At 41.6% G+C, this 22695-nt stretch overlaps 1 protein-coding gene across 3 annotated transcripts in view; it reads right to left on the reverse strand.

Annotated features, from left to right (window-relative positions):
* Positions 1-15816: 15816 nt before the first annotated feature.
* LOC128425396 (semaphorin-4B) overlaps positions 15817-22695 on the reverse strand; it is a 49278-nt gene continuing 42399 nt past the window's right edge. For all 3 annotated transcript variants that reach the window (XM_053412007.1, XM_053412086.1, XM_053412165.1), the window contains 2 exons: positions 21936-22027; positions 15817-21072 (listed from right to left, as the gene is read on the reverse strand). In XM_053412007.1, the coding sequence (XP_053267982.1) occupies positions 20300-21072; positions 21936-22027 (865 nt within the window). In that variant the 3' untranslated portion in view covers positions 15817-20299. The remainder of the gene's footprint in view (positions 21073-21935; positions 22028-22695) is intronic.

Below are 22695 nucleotides of genomic sequence, written 5' to 3' on the forward strand. Positions count from 1 at the left end.
TTGAAAAAGATGCATGTGTTCTCTTTGAATAAAAAAACTGTCAGATGAAAATGAGGTTTCCTCGTCATTTCGTTATATTTCTCATGTTTATGATGAAGAAAAAGAGATCACATGTGCTTTTATGAATTTATTTCACTTCAATGAAAAAGATTTTTACAGTGAATTTAAATCCTCACAGATCAGATCACATGTCGCCTGAGGAGAGACTGTGTCATTAATCTACAGTTTATTGAGACTTTAGTCAAACTCAGTGTTGTTGCATTAAGATGTTTGATGAAGTTCAGACTCTTTATCTGCACTGAGTGAAATCATCAAACCAAAGGAGAACATGTACATTTCAAATCCAAATTTTACTGCAGCATCGTTCAGTGAAAACAGTGTTTTAATGTGAAAGGTTTGAATTGAGGCTTTGAAGAGGCCACACATTGTCTGTAACGTGATGTACAACAGGACACTCTTGTATTGTTGTGTCAGTGAAAGTTTTGAAAGGACTGGGTGTGTGAAACCAGAGGAAACTCACTCACAGAGCCTGAGGGACCATAGATCCTGACCTCTGACCCCTGACCTCAACACACACACATTAAAGAGACTCTGGATCTGAAGATTAAACTTGTTTCAAACCAGTTTGAGTGTAAATGGACATAAAAGTTTCACATGGGCTCAGTTTGTTTTGTCAGTTTTAAAATCAGCTTTTTATTTCCAGTTAAGTCTGAACAGAGCAGAGTTTGATGATCATCCTTGACTCCAGCAGCAGTCGACTATTCTCCAGAGGGAGTTGGCACACTTCAGGAAACAGCTGCCTCGGGTGTAGAGAGACCACTGATGGATCCAGCTGCTGACTCAACCACACACTTATGAGATCATCAACATTTCAACACAGATTAAAAGTGGATTAAATAAACTGACAGATTAATTGAATTGAATCTTTATGATAATTTGTGTGTTTGAACTGTACAACTGTCAGAGACAGCTGATGAGGTCCTTTCCCTCCAGATGGTCGGTGACGCTGGGCTCTGTTTCTACGACAACACACGTCCAGGATCAGCCACAAAGCTCCATTCAAAGTGTGTTTGTGGTTCATTGAGTCAGTGGGAACCTGAGAGACACGTTCTACTCACCCTGAAGTCAGAGGACACATCTGGTCTTTAACTAACTAACTACTACCAAGTATTTGCTTCTAGCCTGTCGGTGTTTGAGAAACAGTGTCATGATAGCCGTGGAATTAAAGTCGTGACAGCAGGTTTTTGCACAGTTACCCCCGCAGTTAGCATGGGGGCTAGGACACTAGCGCCATTATGAAAGTTCGTTATAACCGTATGTGACCGTACACACATGCCGTCAGGGCTCTAACCAGCCACCGTCAGCCGGATAACTCCGCTGGCTTAACACACTTGTCACATTAATCGTAGAATCATAGTTGTGTTTGGGTTTATTGTGATATAGGAAATGAAACAGGAAGTTTGAGGTCCGGAAATGAAGTCGTTCCAAAATGCTATCGTTAGCGGACCAATCACAGCCAATGGCTATCCGTAGGCTCTCCGCCATGCCGACGTGTAGTTAGAAAAATCTGAGCTGCACGAAAAGCTCTCCGTGGAGCCCGGAGAGGAGGTTCCACGGCAAAGAAGACGGTCCTATCTGTCCTTGTCCGTGAAAATGGAGAAGCATAAATTGGTCTAACAGACACTTAAGAGAAAGTGTTTTTTGTATACCTCTCCCAAGGTCCAACAATCTCTTATGAAATCACATTTAAATTAGAGCTGTGAAAAATAACGCGTTAACGCGTTATGATTAAATTACAGGATTAATTCGTTTGTTTTTTTTAACGCATTTAACGCATGCGCAGAAGGACCTTCCAATTCCGCTACCTCTGCACTAGTCGCCGCTCTAACGCCGGGTTCACACCGGACGCGGAAGCGACGCCGAAGCGAGGCGCAGCGCCAATCCTCTGGCTCCCATCCACTCCCATGTTAAACCGCAGCGCTGAACACACCGGAGGCTGAAGCGTAGCGTTGTGCAGCGGCAGCCCAGCGCCGTGAAGCGATCGTTTCGGCGTCGAGTCTATTTTTTCCGCTTGACGCGAGCGTATCGCGACAGGAAACACACTGAAAAATGATTTTAAACGATATAGATGACATATTTTATATGATATAAATGATCAAATATGCATCCCATACTTTGTATTCACGTTCTGTTGTCTTGGAGTTTTAATTTTACCACTTTTACCAACCACATTATTTAATGTCCCCCTCTGCCCATTCACTACAGCCACACAAGCAGTCATAAAGATAAAAAGAGAGGGGGGGGGGGGGGAGCTTGTGGAGAAGCTTGTGGAGAAGCCTACGTATTCTCCACATAGGCTTGAGTGGAGAATACGTAATTTACCCTCGACACCCGACATTTACTGGAGCTAACAGCGGAGAAGTTCTTCAACATGGATGACATTAAATTAATCATTGAAGTGGAGAAGTAACTTGAGTTGTTGATTCTCAGCATATGTTGTATAAAGACAACACCAAAAAAGACACATGTTGGGACGCTGTTGCAGTTAATGTTGGAGCAACAAGTAAGTATATGCTTGAAAAAAATGATTAAATGCCGTTTTTGCTGCAGGCTGATAACAGCAGAAGTATGTGATATTATTAGTAATGCGCGGCGCTTTGGCGTCGCTTCCGCGTCCGGTGTGAACCCGGCATAACCACCGCAACGCGAAGCATGTGTTGGTCGGCGAGGGGCGTTCAAGTGGAATGCGCCAAACCAGACTCACTCGCCGGACACATTGTGCAAAATGAGCGGTCAGCTTTACTGTCAGAGAATTTGAACAAGTTAGTTTGCCTCACCAACTGGCTAAAGACCGAGTAGCTAAGAGGGCCTTTAGAGGCATTCGATTGTATCATGGTTTGGTTAATGGTTGTATGACGAAAAATATAAAAAAAATGTCAACCATCCTATGGCTAAGAAGCTCAAATAATTTCTGTTTAATTTTTAAAAAAAAGTTTTATTCAACCACACAATGGCTAAGGAACCCGAATTCTGTTTAGGATGAAGATTATATTAATGTTCCATATGGAAAAGCAATGATAACTGCTGAAGAACTGCTGAGTTGCAGCACAAAAGAAAAGTTAAATGTCATAAATCTTGTTTTCACAAATATTCCGAAAAAAATCGGTAATGTGATTAATCATGATTAATCCATAGAAACCTGTGATTAATTTGATTAAAAATTTTAATCATTTCACAGCCCTAATTTAAATACAATACATCTGGATCTGATTAGATCCTGATGGAATTGACAAGTACTTTTTGCAAACAGACTAAATGAAAACATTACGGATGTTAGGCTTTCTCAGGTTAAGGACTCAATTGCAGATCAATGATGCAAAAACTTATTTATTTCGAAAAAACAAGGATCCAAAAGGGCAAAAACATAAGAGCAAAAAACAGAAAGTCCAATTCAAAAAACAGAATTCCAAAAGGCAAAAATCACAGAGGATCCAAAAAATCAGAGTTTACCACCTTACTAGGTAAAACAGGGCTCAAAATACTGCATAATCTTCTCACATACAAACGATGACAATCCGACAGCGGACAACAGAAAGACTGGGCTTAAATAGCAGGGTGAACAAAGACAAGACACAGGTGAACAATCAGGCAAACACTCAGGGTGACGATAGGGAACAGGTGAGGGAGAAAAAGAGCGGGAAGCAGCAGAGGGCGGAGTCTCCGGACAATAACAGGACACACATGGTCTGACAACATAAATACAAGCACATGACAACATAAATAAACAGGGGGAAACACATGACATAACAAAACACAAGCAGGAGGCACAAGGGAAAATGTCTTAGATTGCCCGGGATCTTAACAACGGAGCCCCGAGAAAAACATTACGGAGCCCCGAGAAAGTTTTGCGAGATCTCGCAAAACTTTCTCGAGGTCTTTCTCGTATTTAGGACAATGTACATCCGGGTCACGGAACAACGAACGGGAACGAAAACAAACAGACACAAACATGGAGTGGGAGAAATTCATTGAATTATATTTTGAAATGGGACTAAAATACAGCGACATAAAAACGGTGCTCAGCAGTAGACACGGCTTTGAAATCAGCGAGAGACACCTCAAAAGATTCCTGAGCGAGAGAGGACTTTCTCGACGGAAAGACTATTCGGATCTTGCGGTCTTGGTCGATTTCATTCGAAACCAACTGCAACACTCCGGGCTGTTACATGGGTATCGCTGGATGTATACCAAGGGCAGAGAATGTGGACTACGGGTGAGGAAAGAGGATGTGAGGCTGGCACTTGTTGAGATATCTATGTTTCTCTGTATCTTGTGATTATATTTTACCTATATCCTGTGAACAAATATTAGCTGTTTAATCCATATAATCAATAATGCTACAACCGTTTCTTATATTTGGAATGATGTATATCTTTTTGACTCAGACGCAGGGTCAGGCCCAGAGCAAGACCACAGAAAGAGCAGGTGTCAATCTGAATGTCAATCTGACCCAAAATACAATTCGGAGAAAAGTGTGTGATGGAAATTCATTGTATCAGCCAGAACTAATACAATGAGGTGCTTCATGAAACATGGTGAGAAAAAGATATGAAATCCTCCTGAAATGTTTAATCTGCTGGGTCTCTCCACTGTAGCAAGCTCCCTGTTTCCCAAGGCCACAGCAGTGGGACACCTGGTCAGTTGAAAGTGATGTGCTTGCAAAAAACTGCACTTTGAGGAAACAGTGTACATCTGGCCAATGGCTGAATTCCCTCAGGGAAAAAGAACCGCCTCTGTGCCCACCCTGTGTCTGATTATATATACTGTGGACTTAGGATGAGTGTGGGCTTCTTCTCGACATGATCCAGTGAACCTGGTGACGTGTCCGGCAGAACCCCAGAGACTCTCTGTAAGTATTTCATTGAATACAATAAATGTTCAATTTCCAGAACTTCATGTATAAGTGTCTAATTATTCCTTCTCAAATCCTGGATCAACAAATACGCTTGTCCAATCGCCGGAGGCGAGGTCAAGTTTAGTGCCTGGCGACGACAGTGTCTCACTTGGCCTCCTGTTAACAAATGTCTTTTTTAGGATATCAGTGTCGGTATATTTACTGATGTATTTTCTTCGGCTGAATAAAATGTCTGGAGCTTGTGTGAACCACAAGTATTGTTTTTGTCCAATTATTTTCCAGCCAGTTTGGTTGAATTACTAATTTGATGATATGGAAACGGAATGAATTGGCATGATTGACAGCTGAAACTGACAATCACACAATTAACTCCAGTTACTGTAAGGATAGAGATAGATACACAGTGCTAGATTCTGGACTAACCAATTACTTCAGGCTACAGATTAAATTCTTTAAAGTCTGTTCTTTGGACTCAACATGGCAAGTCGACAAAACATGTCAAATTGGAGAATGACACAGGGAATCCATCTCCCCCCTCCATTAGGTCTGTACGGGAGTAGCAGCCACTGAGGACTTTTTTAGGCGGGTGCTGAGAGCCGCCGGGAGGATGATCATTTGTTACCAGTCATTCACGAGGCCCCCAGACAACTCTGAGATAGCAGGAGGGAAGGGCTGGGCTTTTTTTGAGGGGGTGGTTCAGGTTTAATGGACATCCAGCACAGCACAGGGGGATTTTGACAACACTTTCTGAAACCACTCGCTGATAATTGAGACAGAAAAGCAGGAGATGGGCAGGTACTAAGATGAGAGACACGATGGAGAGGTCTCACAAGATGATGTTTACACCGGCTCGTAGTCGGACTTATTGATATATACCACATACATTACACATACATTTATTGACATACACCATATACATTCCTTTGACCTCTTTATTACACTCTGTAGAACAGTCAACACTTTGTACCACACATCCCAGCTCCCTGTTTCAATTCATACACACACAAAGTAGAACACCAACAGCAGATAATGAGTAGACCTTGGCCTAAAATCTCTCCCCCACAACACACTAAGGCAGCTGCTTTGAGGCAGGAACATTATGACCTCTGGTAGGCACGACAATGGAGTGCACGTACGATATCTTCATCACGCGACATTCCAAGAGGATGAGACACTGCCCCGTCTAGATGCAGCGGCCTCCATCTAGTTTTGACCAATCCAACACGAACCCCAGTCACGCCCAATATATCAATATATAACCTATGTGCGCACTCTGTTTAAGCGTCTCTATTCCTGTGCAGGCTCCTGCGTAGAACTAGAGACCCATGCATGTTCAATTGCTGGACACCACGTTTTCCTGACCTGTGACCTCTGAATAAACTTGCTTAATTTCAACTTGAGAACGACGACTCCTCTCCTTTGATTTTCCACCCGCAACAGACTGCATGTTCTCATATTTCAGGTTGTTTCCCGAGTCCAGTCCAACAATCTGTCAAAAATATCAATTTTTGTAGTGTGAAAGTCATCCGTCAGGCTTTGCTGTACAGCTGTGGTTAACCACCGATCGCTCACTAAGCTCGGGTACATCCGTTGATCCATCCACTCCTGCACAGCACATATGCAGTTTACAACGATCGAGGCAGCAGATTTACCATTTAAATATAGCGTAGCGTTAGCAGCATGTCAGACCAGCTCGGCTGCTTCCTCTCGGTCTGCAGAAGATGCGTTCAGGCACGGTAATCCTGTTGTAAATCACATATGTTTTGGAAGCGTTCAGACAGCAATCACTGCATGAAAAATAGATTTAATGTGTAAACACATGCTTGAAGTTGCATGTTAAGGACGACAAGGCGATATGTCACAGCGCCTGTGAAGACGGCTGGATTCTTTTTTTAGATTATCTTAGTGAGGTGGACGACAACAATGCTCCTGAAACATGGTAATGATTTGTTCCCTGGAGCAACTTCACTCGTGCGTATTGATCGAATCATTATGCACATGAAAGACTGATTCCTGACTCATTACAATTAGACGCCCTCAGGGTGAAATCTAGAATCTTTGATAATCCCCGAATCTCCATCCGTCATCAGATCACATGTCAGTTGTACATATCTTATGCTAATTGCCAAAAGCTAAAATGCTTAACTAAGATATTGAATATGTTAAAATAACATTTGCAATACAATGTCCAATGGGGGTATGGGGATGCATAACAAAATGTATTACCCTAACCTAACCAGCATTGTAACTCTTTCCCTAAATCCAAGTATTAACATCCAAACAGTGCTCTTGAATTTATGAGGACCATCCAAAATGCCCTCAAAATGTCCTCACAATGATGGTATTATACCAAAATTGACCCTCACAACTATAGATAGAAATGCACAAACACTCACACACACCCATAACTATAAACATACCCATCTATACATCCATGGTTTCTGTTTTCTTTCGCTTGATATCATCCCTTTACCTTTTTTCTCTTCTTTTCTTTCATTCTGTAACTTAGGTATGTGTATCCATGTGTTGGGATACGTACGCATGAATAAATGCAGATGCATACTTGTATATTTATAGGTGTTCACATATGTAAAAGTATATTTTTTTATATATGTCTATCTTTGACATCTTTAATTTTTTTCTCTCTATTGCTGCTCCTCTCCATTTTCTTTTTTGATAATATTTAATCAACATAGAGAATTGTTGCTATGTATAGAATATATAATAATAGTTGATGGTAGCGAAGGGGTGTATAACCAAACTGGGCTGACTGGGCAGCGGCCCTCTACCTGTTCCCCCTGGTGGAGAGGCGTAGGAGATTCTGGAGACGGCGTGGCAAGGGTTGGGATTGGCAAAGGAGGAATACACAAATAATAGACAAATACATAAAGAACAAAATATATTATTATTCAATATTTTATTTTTAACCAGAACACTCACAAAAAGCCTAGTTTGTCTCAGAATGACCCCCCTTAATGAACATTCCCCGTCCTAAGTGGTCTGGGAGTAGTCAAAAGCACGGAGCTGCATAAGATCTGCATGAGCCAACGTCCTCCTATGGGCCTGGACATGGCTCAACGCAAGATCCCCCCAAAAGTGTATAATACAAATGAATAAGTAACAAAGGCGAAGGGGGGACTCGCTGACCCACACCGCTTATCCTCCAGTTGGGCTCATCGCTGTGGTGCTGGTGGAGCAGGTGGGGGAGAGCCATTTTCCTGGTCAATTACCAGGCGTCAGTCCTGAAGAGATGCATATTAATTATTAGGATGTTTTTTATATTATATTATAGGGTATATGCATCTGTTTACTATTATATGTTATTTTGTTTTTGTTATTATTTATTTATTGTTGATGGTGCACGCACACACCCTATTTCATCTCTACTCAAGAAACCCTTATTTTGCAGGGTTATCATAGACATCACTTTACCTGCGTTATGTCATGTCTGCGTGTACATAGTTCTGTTTTTCATGTCTAGTTTGTGTATCACTTTCTGTATCACCATTATTATTAAGAAAAATAAAAAAATACGTAAACTTACCCGTCTCTTGTAGAAAAAGATGTAAGTCTTTTTTTGATAATGGCTTAACACGGATTCCACTGTTACATTTGTGACATTATTGTCATCATATATGACCCAGGAGTCAGTGGCATCATCTGGAACTGCTCCTCGCTGGAATCCCGCACTAACATAGTTTCCTGAAAAGAGACAAATCATTGTTACAAAAGGTGCTTTGATGTGTGGAGTTTATGAAAGGTAACTGATGTATCAGGATAAGGCTGTAACAATCTTGAGACCAGGACCATACAGCAAAACAAACATTCACATTCTCGTATTGAGAGAGGAGAATTTTTCATCTCTAATAATGAAGAGTTTTGCTTAGAAAATAATGTCTAAAGTGAAAAAACTATTTTCTATCAGAATTATTTTTTTGGAAAACCCACATTGGTGAATTATAAATTTTAATTAATAATCGTAACAATCAACTGGTCAGTTCCAGGAAAATGACAGAAGTAAAAAAAAAACGCAGCAACTTCATTAACATATATACTAATTTACAACAATGAAGAACTGAAAAAAAATATGTTTCTACCACTGATTGACCCCATGTATCTATAATATACCAGAGTACTTGATAGAGACCTACAGAATGGGCCAGTGTGACATTCACTGTGTGATAACTAACCTGATGTTGCACTGCATCCAAGGTGGCTGATGAAACTCACCACACTGTACCAGCCAGTACCCTGAGAAGGAACAAATTTAACAACTGGAAGTTACAGTCACTCACATAAAACACCAGAACTCACTTACCAAATGTTGACTTTGTACTTGAAGTGAGGTGAGTTCTTTCTTACCTGTTGGGATGGGACCAGCAGCTCCCTAGTATTATTGATATTGGTGTGTAGTTTCTTCAGGGCCATGGACGAAGTGTAGCAAAAACGCTTCACATGCAGGATCAAAAATCTGCAGCCAAGAAATAGAAGAACGTTTATTCAATAATTTGCATTAATTAATTACTCTTAATTTGATAATCAAAATCGGTGATCGCTAAATTAACGTTTAAGGGTTAGGTTTGTACACTACCTTACAATGAAACTAAAAGTAATCATCACTTGATTTTTACTCTGATGGACAACAAAATAAGTGAGAGTCTGAAAATAAATGTTTACATTGTGAGGAAATGTTCTGTGAAAAATATCAAGTAACCTTGATGTTTGATTAAGGGAAAGTATCTGTTGTGGTCTAACTGTGGTGGATGTGATGCCAGTTACCTGGGCAAGGTCTTAAAGCTGTACACATGTAGTCAGCGTCTGTCTCCTGAAAAAGAATACAGAGATGATATGTTATCAGTGATATACTGTAAGAGAGAGAGAGAGAGAGAGAGAGAGAGAGAGAGAGAGAGATGTATTATTATGTATGGGTGTGATTAAAACTGTAAAGATGAGCAATGTCCAAACTTTGATTTGTCTCATACACCACGACCAAAGATTCAAATGATAATATGAACTAATTGAAGAGTACTATGAGTAACTTTGTTTGTGTGTGAGTTCATGGGATGACTAGACAGGGACAGCTGTGAAAGACATTTATTATAAAGGAATGCCTTGATGTTTACATTTAGCAGAATATCTCTTAATGTAAGATCGACCTTCCATTAATAACATAGTATAACACCCTGCCCACACAACTTGTTGATACGTCTGTGTTGTGTAACACTGGAGTCTGGCCGATCCACAGTAAATAAACCACCCATGCCAGCAACAATATAAGGCTGCAGTAACATAGTGACCACTAGGTGGAAGCACACCGCCACGTATTTTAAATTCTAGACGTTGGGTCCATTCAGAATGATAATGAGTAGAAATTGTGTTTGCTGATGTGGTTATGTTGTATTGTGGGCTCTCTCTCTAGTGTTGAGTCAACAGCACACAGTTTGAGGGATTATGATTCAGTGTGAAGGCTTTGGACGAACGTTTATTCTGCTGAAATGAAGCAAAACACACAGACCCACATGTACCCTGCAGCAGACCATTTTGTATTATGACTGTCATCTGCCAGCGTGAGCCCAAATGCATACTGCTGATGTTTCACTGAGCCAGGAGGCCACACCTCAGCCTATTTATAGTCAATAAGCTGTGTGTCTACTTACTGAGATCCAGTGGGTTTGTGTCCTCCGATTTACAGAGCGTATAATTAAGTCACCAGTTTAGCTTTCTTCCATCTCAGATATCGGGAGTGTGGCAGAGGAGCTGAATAGTGATGAAGGCCAAATGCAGAATCAGCAGGTTTCTGAAAACTGAGAAAATTCAGACCTTATCCGCCGTCATTTTTCTTGAAACAGAACCAAGAGAAGAGCTAAGTGGTGATGAGTGATCAGCATTTAGAGAAAAGGACTTTGTAAACCTATCTCATTAAATTCCCACCAGCTCCATCTCTTTAGGCCTTCTTTCCTGAATTTGTTGAAATATGGGAGCATCGGTAAAAACAGTGTTGTAGCAGAGCTTTGATACAACTCATAATTAGAATGGTTACATGAGTGCATACCCCAACCGAGGCGCAACAAGCTGCACCGAATTGTGCACACTCACATCTCTCTTTCCTGAAGGTGCCTGATTGTTCTTCATCAAGATCCCACACTAATCCCAGGGAAATCAGTGAAAAGCCATATCCTGCAATGTTACAGAAAGTGAAAAAAAAAGTAGAGATTGTTCTTACCAAAATCGAATGGACTCTTTAACACCCTACAATGACTCTACAGTGACTCTATGGAGCATCCAACTCTTAAAACCCCTTACCACCACTGAGCACAATCAACGACAGATATCTTTAAACAACTCAAACCATGGGATACATGTTAATTAACATTAAAAGACAACATAAGCAATATTAATATCCCAGGCTGAGAGACAGAAACCCAGCAGTCCTCACACAGGAAGATTCTCCCTCTGATTCGGACACAGGAGCACATGCACCTCATTGATGACTGATTGGCAGAATCAGGGTGGGACTACAGCAGAGACAAGAGAGGAAACAGGGACAAAGCAGAAACAAAGTAATCTGTCCCGGACTTTTTGCTTAATCCTGCTAACTAACAGATAAAACAACAAACAAACAAATAAACAACACACAGACGAAAATATAATCTCCTTGGCGGAGGTAATGATGGGGCAGAAGGAACAGACATCGACCAATAAGTCCTCAGCATCAGGCAGCATGACAACATTTTAATACGTCTGTAAATATTTATTAATACAATTATAATTTTAATATCACAGCACCATAACATTATACCAACCTACAACACAGAATTTACTCTTCCTGTTCTGCTTCATTGATTTTGAATGGTCTTGCACATGACTGCTTGTTATTATGGAGATTCAGACGCTGAAGATAATTTTATTTGAACACTGTTGCATTTTCTCTGAACCAGAGGCACCTGAGCTCCAGGAAGGTGCAGGAAATGGTGTGTGTGAGTGAATTTGTCCCCACGCAAAGTGTCGTTGGCGCTCGATCTTTGGAGAAAAATGATTGGCCTCTGGTTGCCTGTGAGATGGTTGGAAATACAGTCCATATACAGTCCGTAGCAGATTCTACTCATCATTTTCAGCAGTCTGTGGGTGAAAAAAAGCCCTCGTCAGTACTACAAGTATTTAAAAGGAACAGTCTGACATTTTGTGGAAATGTGCCGTGTAATTCATTGGCCTCCTGAGAGCCTGAACACTGCAGGCAGTTAATCCAGCCCATAATCCCTCTGTGAGTTTATAGGGTGGTGGTTGGTTTTCTTACCTCTGGACAGAGCGGGGCCGCTGCCACTGTGTCTAGTTTCCAGTGTTTGTGCAAAGCGAACCTTCTGATGGCTGCAGCTTCAAGTTTGGGAGCACCAGTAAAAAAATAAAGGGTGTCAGCCTATTTACTGTAATCAACACTAAACTAAACTAAATGGGACAAAACTGGCAGATTCTACTCTTTGTGGATCACTTCATGTTTCAGGTTTCTACCAGATGAGTTACAATCATCATCTATTCAACATGTCAACTTTGAGGTTTGAAAAGCGACGAGACGGCGGGGGACCCGAGAGGTCGGGGCTGGACTGATTTCCTTTTCGTCGACTGGGAAAAGTAAATCTGCTTTTCAATTTCACCATCAACGAAGCATCACCATGAAATATGCAGTACGCAATCACCGCGGAAACGCAAGGTGACTGTAATTGTTTTCAAGGCTGCGGCAAACAAAAGGCACTTTTCACAGTGCACTGATTTGTTAATAATGAATGGCAAATTACCGTCTTTGCTCCTCATCAAATGTTCGGTGACAGCAGACGAGCGGCTGGTGTTGAAAGCAAATGGGATCTGTCACAGGGTGTCAGAGGAGGGAGAGAATACACTGAGATTCAGAATGAGAGACAGGAAGACAGACAAGGGCAGATATTGGAGAACAAACGCTTTGAGAATGGTCAGGCTTCTTTTATTGTTGTTGTCAACCCTGAGTCCCTCTTGACGAATGGCTCTGGGTGCTAAGTCTCCACTCCATCGCTTTCACCTGCATGTGCAGTCTGTGAGGGAACAGGCCTCTGATTCCTGCCGGCAGCTGATCTGTGTCTCAGCAGGAGAGTCAGGACTTCAATGAGCTGAGCTTTATTCACAGCCCACTGTCCAGTATGAGCAGAATTCCCTGCAGGTTATGTTGTACACGTTGGGGCAGACTTTGGGACTGAGGCTCAGCAGCAAACTGACTGGGGTCAGTTTAGGCATGTCCATGAAAACGCCCTCCCTTATTAGTACGTTTAGTAAATTGATCTGTAATTTCATATCCTGATGCAGGCACTGACTCGGTTCCATGGAGCAGCCTCACCGGACCTTATCTCTGTGGTTGTCTCATTATTTCTCAGGCTTGGCGATAGATTAAAGATTATGATTTCAACCTTACTTTATTGATGCTATACTTGATGTGATCAGCTCGACTTTATTTAAGAAAACAAGGGTCCTAAAATTGATCTTTGTGGTGCACAACATGAAACGACCGACTAGAAGCCTAACCATTTGTTATTACACACTGTAGTGCTTCTTCTCTCTCACATAGCTAATATTCATGTGTTTTCCATTGTTCTGTTTGATATTCACACAAATTCAAACCCGTTCACATGTAGTTTGAGTCGGTAGTGGGAATTAACAATTTACATATACTCCATTAATATAGTTAAATATAGTTTGTGTGTACTGGTACTTTACTTCAGTAGATTCATTTTCAGCAACTTGTCACTTTTACTGTACTATAATCAACAAATATCTGTACTACATTTTTACAATGTACCGTGTTACAAGTTCACATTGCTTTTATGCATTTTTTGGATAAAAGCAATCAATATTGAGTCGGGAATTAATCCACTGATTAGATATTAATTCATATGACAGTGCAAGTGTTTGAAATAGCAGTCTGCATTATTCTTGTATTAGACAATATATACACTAGGCACAATGAAAGAAAACCGATGCATTGGGGAATAGGCTACAATGTGCAAGCACTTGGTACATTTTATATTTATATATAGTATATTTTTCTTGTATATTTTAAAGCAAGGACTTACATAACTTAACTAAATTAGAAATGGTAATGTTGTGCTTTTACTTTTACTTCAGTATTTCTATTTTGATCAAATGTTTGAGCCCTTCTGCCATCACTGGCATAAGGTCAAGCTCTGTAATACTCATATTGCAAGAGAGTCTAATGAGTTGCATTTGACAGACGTGTAAATATGTGTTACGTAGTAATGAAGCTGGTTTGGATATTCTCATAAATTAAAATAAATCATGTTCCACTGAGTCTGCTTGTTGTTTATGAGGCCAGATGGTCAAAATCTACATTCACAGACTGCACGCACTCGGATTTCTTTTAAGCACTTAACCATCGGCTGCAGATGATCGAATGGTCAGATAACATCTGTCATAACACAGCAATGACATACGATGCATTTTTCTCTCTCTCTCTCATCTGTAACCTGGTCTTAATATAATAAATTGTGAGCCATCCCAACAGGCTGGATGTTTTCAGATGTGCTATGCAAAAGATGGTCAGAGATATGCTTTGCACAGTTGTCAGAGGAGGTGGGGTGTTGCCTAATGTTTGCAACAGCTGTGGTCGGGAATAGATGCGAAAAACTGAATACATAAAACCCCCCAGAAAATCCAGGTGAAGATTCTCATATTTGTTGATGACTGCCAAAGCCGAGTGAATCACTGAAAGACGACCATCTGCAGGGGCGTCAGAGTGCAACAGTAAAACTGCAGAGGAATAATAACAGAGAGAGATCTCCTGCTTTTGAGGAGCCTGTGCTGAGGGCAAAGTCCACATCTGACTGACAAGCTGGAGAGAAAACAGAACCCAGTCTTTACCTGAGCTGTAACCCGATCAGACAGAAGAGCAGTGGGTCATCATCCGTCAGTCTAGGGCGTCGGCTACACACACGCAGCACAAAAATAACTATGTATTGATTCACTAAGCTGATGTTTATGACAGGGCCGCCCTCTGTGTCTGTGACTCCATGACTGGAGCTGGGGGGGGGGGGGGGGGGGGGGGGGGGGGGACGCTCAGGCATCTTCCTCCGAGTGGACAATCGGAGCCTCAATTTTCAGTGTGGTGCTAAAATAGAATGTGGATATTTCTAAGGAGATAACGATTGACTGGTCAGTTGTACGACAGCAGAAAAATACACTAGTAAAGTGAGAAAAATCCTAAATGCTTTGATGGACTGGTGAGACAGCGATTTGCCACATTTCCTGATTTAGGAACGCATGAATTGACTTCGAGGATTGCAGGAGGAGCTGGAGTCCATCACAGCTGACATTAGAAGAGGAGCAGGGTACTCCTTGGACAGGTGGAATTCCTTTTTTGAGAATCATGAAGTAAATTTAAATTATCAATAAAGATAATTGATCAAATTAACCTGTATTTAAAAGTGAGGTGACACTCCAGACACACTAATCAACAAGTTACATTGATTGTCAAGTGTTTAGTACAAAGTCTGAGATGAACGTCTGCATTAATTTGACGACATGTGCTGCAAAGTTACAACACAAGAAAATACAGAAAAATTAAGTACAATGACTTCTATCTATTCGTACACTCTTCTTATATATTCCATTGTGAAAGATGTAAAAAGCAGGAAGAAGTTTTGTGATTATCATCATAATAATCAAAAAAGCAAGTTTTCTTTCAAATCTATTGAACTTTGACCCCCAGATTTAATATGTTTGTTTCTTATGACCCGAGTTTGTTTTAACACCTACATGCAAATGCAAATTTGTTATTACAGTCTTTCTCTCAAAAAACTGTTTTGTGCAATAGCCCGAGACTGAACACAGCAATTCACAACATAAAGTGGACTAAGACGTGCATGTGACAAAACATGTATTTTATTCATTTATCTTAAAAAATTAAAATAAAGTGCTTTTTATGTACAATATAATAAAAACAACAGTCACAAATCTCAATGATACAAAAAATACAGTTGACAATGTTATTTGTACACAACAGATAAAAAAGAAAAATCATGCAGGCAAGACCACATTTGTCTAATAGTTATTCAGTCAACTAGGCTTATGTTGTTCAGTATGCTGAGGCCAAGCTGAGCCCATATGGAGAGTTTGGAGCTGTGCTCGTATCGAACTGCAGGACAACATGGAGCAGCACAAACAGTTACTACTTCTCTTGTGCTGTGTTTCTGTTGTACGGCCGTTTCTACTAAACCCTAAACAGATGTCACAATGGATGGCCTACTTACGCCAGTTTAGGAAAATAGATTGCTGAAAATAAAATATACTTGGCTACATTCATGTCCAGTACAGTATGTTGCATTACAGAGGAGCCACTCAAAATGAAGCATCAGTCACCGGGGGATCATCTGCTTTTTGAAATTAATAAATATGCACAACCTTTACCACACAGTATTTACACTTTTGGCGTTATTGACTATGACGGTAAAATTATTTCATTACGATTACAACACAAGATCAAAAAGTTTGATTATTGTTAAATACTGAACTGTTCAGATACATTTTATTATTATGTGCATTCACATGACTTTTGACACAAGCAAAGACAGGGTGGTACAAGATTTTGAGCAGCTCCCAGGTAAAGTTAATGATGGCTTGGGTGAAACTGTAAATGTATAGTAGACCCGTGTTGTGGAGTTAAGAGCGCCCACGGAGGATTACAATCACGCCATTCACCACATTTCTGTTGGCGAGGTCACTGCTGGGTAGTACACAGTGTAGCACATGGCTAAAGGCAGAACTACGTGACGTCTAAAGGCATTTTATTCAAATCTTTGTGAGGTTATCCATCAAGCAGATCAAAGCAGGTTCTCAGAGACTTTCCATACATCTATTATCCATTCCACTCATCCTTTAAGGGTCGTCGGGTGGGCTAGAGCCAATTCCAGCTGACCTTGGGCGAGAGGCAGGGTATTACTGGACAGCTCAACATTTTCCAGAGATGTTTACAATTTCTCAGTCAGTTTTGACGAACAGTGCTTTTAGAATCTGATTATTCGTTATACATCCATTGGCGCATGACACTCATATATTAGCAATTGAAACACTGTTTCAGTGGTGAAACTTCGACCACCGTTCACGCTGATTTAAACATTTGCTTCCTGTGGGGCGGCAAATCAGGGCGTGACTTCACGTGGAGTTCAACTTTGGTGAACTTTCACCCGTGATATTCGTGCCACATTTGGGTGCGTGTGACCAGGCCTTAATGTTAAAATAAATAATGTAGCTGAAGCCAGCAGCGGGTTAGCTTAGCATGAAGATGGAAATCCGGCGGAAACAGCTGCGATCCCTTGGTTATGACCTTTTTTTACAATGTACAAAAACCTACTGCTGTTTTATACACAGCCCTGTGCCAAACCATTTTTTGGCTGAGGACACTGACTTTGATGTTTTTGATTTTCAACTTGAAAGTGACACAACTCCAGGGAGGCACAGGGAAAATTCTGTTCAACTGTTACATTCAGACCAGTTGTTTCCCTCCGCTTCCTGTCTTTGTGCTAAGCTAAACTAAGCTAACCAAATTAGCCTCTAGCACAAGCTTCATATTATGCATACATGAGTGGTATCTATCTTCTCATCTAAATCCCAACAATATGGTGATTAAACCTATTTCCAACAGAAACACACTACTTTAATTCAGTATGACATACAAATCTAGACAGATATTACGTTAGTAGGCCACCAACTGATGAGCCAAGCACAAATACTTGAAATGGAGGAAATAGCTAACCTGGCTCTGTCCAATGCTAACAATAATAAATAATACAAATGTTGTACTTAGTTTTTAAAACCCCAAATTTTCACAACTTTATTTTTATATGACTTTTTAAATTTTTTAATCTGCTTTGATGTACTGGATGAAAATCCGTCCAGGTGCTGAACAGACAGCGTGGTCAGAAGTGTGCTGCGTTCTGTGCAAGAGTTGAAATGTTCGCTGGAGTAGGCAGTAAAGCATCATTATGAGAAAAAAAAAAATATCAGCAGTGTTCACTCTTTGTTTTCAAGACTATCTCTACAACACATCTTGCACAAGTCCCTTAAAAACACACAATATTACGCACATACACTTTATATACACAACAGAAACGAAAGAAAAAGAAACACTGACCACTGTTGCACAGTTTACTGTGCGATTACTTTGTCAATTTGTAGCACTTGTAGCATTACATAGTGTCTCGTCGTCTGCTCAGTGTGGAAATAGTAAAAAAGCCGACTCTGCGTGGTACTGGAGAATATACTGTAGGATTATTGACCACGAACTGGTGATGTGTTCTAAGACATGTGGGGCCATATTGTCCCTATGGCCACGCTAATGTTTTTCATTCAGATTTACACAACACTAACCGCCTTCTAGATCTTTGGGAAATTCTGCTTGATAAGTCTCAGAAGTCTAAGCAATGTGGGAGTAAGAGTGTTTGCAATGGCTGCACTGGTCCCTGCGATAACTGATTTCTATGAAAAACCCTTTTCCTTAGCAGCTGCTGTGTCTCTCGGTGTCTCAGTAGTTGCATTTCTTAGAACGTGGTCTGAATTTTTACTGAACTGTGCAAACCTGTAAGAATTCAACACCCTGATTACTTGTGCTTTCACATTTATAACGTATTGACACTGGACTGTCGTGGATGGCGCGTGTATGAAATGTAAGCTGCTGCTGTGGAGGTCATACTGAGTCAACTCTGTGCATCTACATCACTACACAGTGCAGCTACAGTTTGGATAAGCAACCTCTTGATGTCGTCTCTGCACTACAGCAACTCTGAGTGGGTTTAACTACATGGATTTCATTGTTAGTGCTCATCAAGCTCAGTCTAGTCTGAAACTAGTTTCACCTGTTTGTTTCAGTGTGAACACTAAGAAGGCAGATGAATCCTCGTACTAGCTGAAGGAGAAGTGGCCATCACACGGCAGGTAATCTCCACGCCATAGTCCTTATGCCCCAGTCCTGATATTACATGAAGGCCAATTATTGTTCCCCAACACAGTTAAAAAATTAGCTAACAGTCTTAAATTTCAACTTGCACTCCACATTTCACACAGTCTTGGTGCCACTTAACCTTCATGAAACCCAGCTCCGGTTCCATCGTCTCTTGGACAGTGATCAACGCTAACACATGAGATGGGAGTGGTCATAACAGAATGGCACTATTGCGTCGAGATAAGACAATCAAGTTATTTTTTTTATTTTTTTTTGGCACAGTGCACATGATGATTTTGGTGCTGCCCTGAACATGGTAGAGGTCTGGATGCCCCCTCCCTGCTCCTTTTTTGAAAGTTGTTTTCACTTGGTGCTTTGAGTTTGAAATGTCAAGTCTCTTTTCCATATTCACCTCAAGAACAGGATATCTGTGTTTCTTATTTACTCATCGTTGGTACCTGCAGGTCAATACTGAAGAACAGGGCGGTCTCACATGAGCAGAGATGGGCCATGGGGCGGTTTTGTGTAAGTGAGACGGGCAGCGTACATCCAGGAGGCACACGTCCCTATTTAGGCCTCAGAGCATCACATGTGCTCACATTTGTTTGATGATCTTTCTGAAAAGTCCGCTATTTTTTTTCTTCTTTTCAAGGTGCTGTAGTTTTGTCCTCGTCCGCCTCATCTTTCATCGCCTTGTTCAGTCGAGACATTTATTCAAGGGGAACAAATGTGCGTCTGACTTGCTTCCATAAGGTTTGGATCATAATGAACATGCTCTCCTCTCCTGAACCTGACCTCTAGGACTCTGTGTAGCTGTAGCGTGGCTCGATTGTGTATAAGAACGATTGTGTGTGTGTTAGGCAGCTGTGTGCAGTTATACATACTTGTAAAGAGCTGGACAACATATCTATAGTTATAATTTATTGTCTGTTGTTTTTATTACAGCATAGTGATGGACATTAACTAGAAAATGTATTGTTGGATGTTGCATATCTAAAGAGATACTAGGATAAATATTGATGTGGAGGAAAGTTTGTTTCATTGTGTCTTCCCTAATATTGCCCAGCCCTACACTCGCACACACGCGCTTAGTGGCCATGAAGTGGACTAAAAATAAAGCCTGTTATTTGAACTATTCTTAGCAGCTGTGCCATGTTTCTTGATCCTGGTTGAAACCAGATTGTTGCGCTGCTTCTTTCGCCGGCTTGTGCAGCAAACCAGACTGATCTCTGGCTTCTAGAGTGGAAAAGGATGAAAAGAAATGACCTCCGCGCATTATCACAGAACAAAGATGGCTAAAATAAAAAGATGTGCTGTGATGTGGGAGGATTTCAGCATCTCCTCTCCCTCGCTCAGTGGCCCGCATCCTTCACGGAGATACAGGGCGGCCTCTTTCAGCTGGTTCTGTGCTCTCATACGATAGAGTCTTTAATCTCGGAGCCGAGCCTCACTCTGGGCCGGGGGCAGGTCGGGGAGTATTCCACGTGGCTCTCCTTCAGGTTGAGCGGCCGCCGGTCGGAGGATTCAGAGAAGCTCTTGCTGTTGTCTGGTGAGGACTCGTGTGTGGGCGTGCTGCAGATGTAGTTGTCGTTTAACGTCTGGTAGCCCTTGTGATCCGAGGTGGAAACAGGGATGGGGTTACCGTTGAGCGGTAAGCTCTCCGCAGGCTTTCCCACTATCCTCGGCTTCTTCTGCTGCATGTTGGGACACTCGCCCTGCTTCAGCATGGACTTCATGTGATCGCGGTTCCGGTAGATGATGAACAAGGAAAACACCACGAGGGAGAACGCCAGCAGGGCGCACACCACAATCAGCTCGTTCCAGTACGTCTTCATGTGGACCTGCTGAGAGCGAGACTCTCCAGGCAGGATCATGGGCTCCTCCGGCCTAATGTGCGGCGTGCGAGAGTGACCAATCAGAGTGGTGCTCTCCAGACGGGGCTCGGCCCTCACACAGTAGTTGGCCAGCAGCTGACGGAATCCCTCCTCCTCTGACCAGCACTCGTAGGTCTCCATCCTGTCGCCCTGAGCCACCACCACCAGGTTTCCCTCAGGAGTGGCATAGACGAACTGGCTGGCGCTGTCACTGTAACTCCACCTCCTCTGGGCCAGGTTGGAGCGCAGCTTACAGGGGAGGACTCTGAACGTGTTCGCTGGGATCGTAATGAGCTGGCAATGGGAGCCACCTATAAACAAATATCAATAAAAATTATGCAAATTGAATGAATATTATACAATGAGCCTAACTTAAAGGAATAGTTCAAATTTATGAGAAGACTGATCCTGGCTGTAACTTAGTAAAGTAAAGCCGTTTTAAGACATGAACTCAAGACAATGTCCGCACAGTGGGGTCTGGTCTTTCCCCGGAGTTTGCCTCCCAATATTCACAATACAGCAGGAGATTTTCTGCTAAGACACGTACACGACAGCAGAAATCTCTCCAGAGCGTCCAGCTGGGGGGGGGGGGGCGCGGCAGGCATGATGGGACGTCTATATTCTGCTGATGAGACTCCAGGGTCCGCCCTTATCACCAAAAGCTCTCGAGTCTCGTTTCATTTCATTCTGAGAAATGTTTTTTCTTTTTTTTGTTTTCAGTTTAACATCTGTTGCTCATTAAGGACGTCATCAATAAAGTAAATCAGTAGTATAATCTCCTGCTGCGTTCTCCCTCTGTCATTAACTGGAGTTTTTAACTGAGGTGCTGGCAGGAGAAACTCCAGAGATCGTCCATTCAATGCAGTGCAGGTCTGAAAACAGCTTTACACAGTGATGAGTATGATGAGGGGTGTCAACCTTCTCATCCACTGGAACTCTTTAAATCTTCTGTAAAATTTCCCAAAATGCTGAAATATTCCTTTAAAAGTTTTGTTCAATAAGTAGCTTGTGATGGATGAATGTCTAATTTACATGGATGGGTTACAGCGCTGAGTAGCTCAACGTTATTTTCCAGACAACCTGGTGCCATCAGACAAATCAGCTCTGGCGTTGATGAGGTGACAAACAACATGTGATTAAGTGACGGCTGCACAAAGAACACACACACACTCACGAGTGGCCGGTGGTCTGGCAGATCTGGGGCTGGGGAGCGTCTTGTTACAAATGGCTGAGGTGTCGGCCTCCTCCACATCCTGCTGCCAGTGGCTGAGGCGACAGGAGAAGAAAACAACAGGGAGAGGGTTAGCAGCTGTAATGAGAGGAGCGGTGTGTGGATGCTCTCGTTGGACTCTCTCTCTCAGTGTGTGACTATGAGTCCAACTTCATCACTATGACAAAGACAACAGTCTACTTGTTGAAGCACATGACTATGAGAGCTGCATGTTTACTGTTTGTGTTTGTTTGTGGGCTCGTTCACAGAAAAACACATTTCATGAAACACTCTCGACATATGTTTGTTCTTATATATTTCCCTCTAATTGTCGTGTTTTCGGTTTGTTCTGTTTTCAGCCATGTTAGCAGATTTGCTCTTTTATTGTCGGTTGGTTGGTTAGCCGCTTTCCTCCAGAATGAAATATCTCAATATCTATTGGATGGATTTCCTTAAGATTTGCTGCCCTTTTAGATTTATAATGTTTTAAATCTCCTGAATTTCCATCTAGTGCCAGAGGTTGACTGTAAACTTTAGGACCCATGTTTTTGTGCATTTTTTATAATGTCTTTCTTTATATATTTAAAGATATTTGTACTACTCAGAATTTGGAGTTAAGTATGGTCAGATTTATTTTATTGACTTGCCAAGTGGTTTTAAAATGCAGTATTTTCTGATGGAAAACGAATCTTTAAAGATTTACTAAAAATGTAAAGTCTTGACC

This window comes from Pleuronectes platessa, chromosome 1 (genome assembly GCF_947347685.1).
Source record: "Pleuronectes platessa chromosome 1, fPlePla1.1, whole genome shotgun sequence".
Taxonomy (NCBI): Eukaryota; Metazoa; Chordata; class Actinopteri; order Pleuronectiformes; family Pleuronectidae; genus Pleuronectes; species Pleuronectes platessa.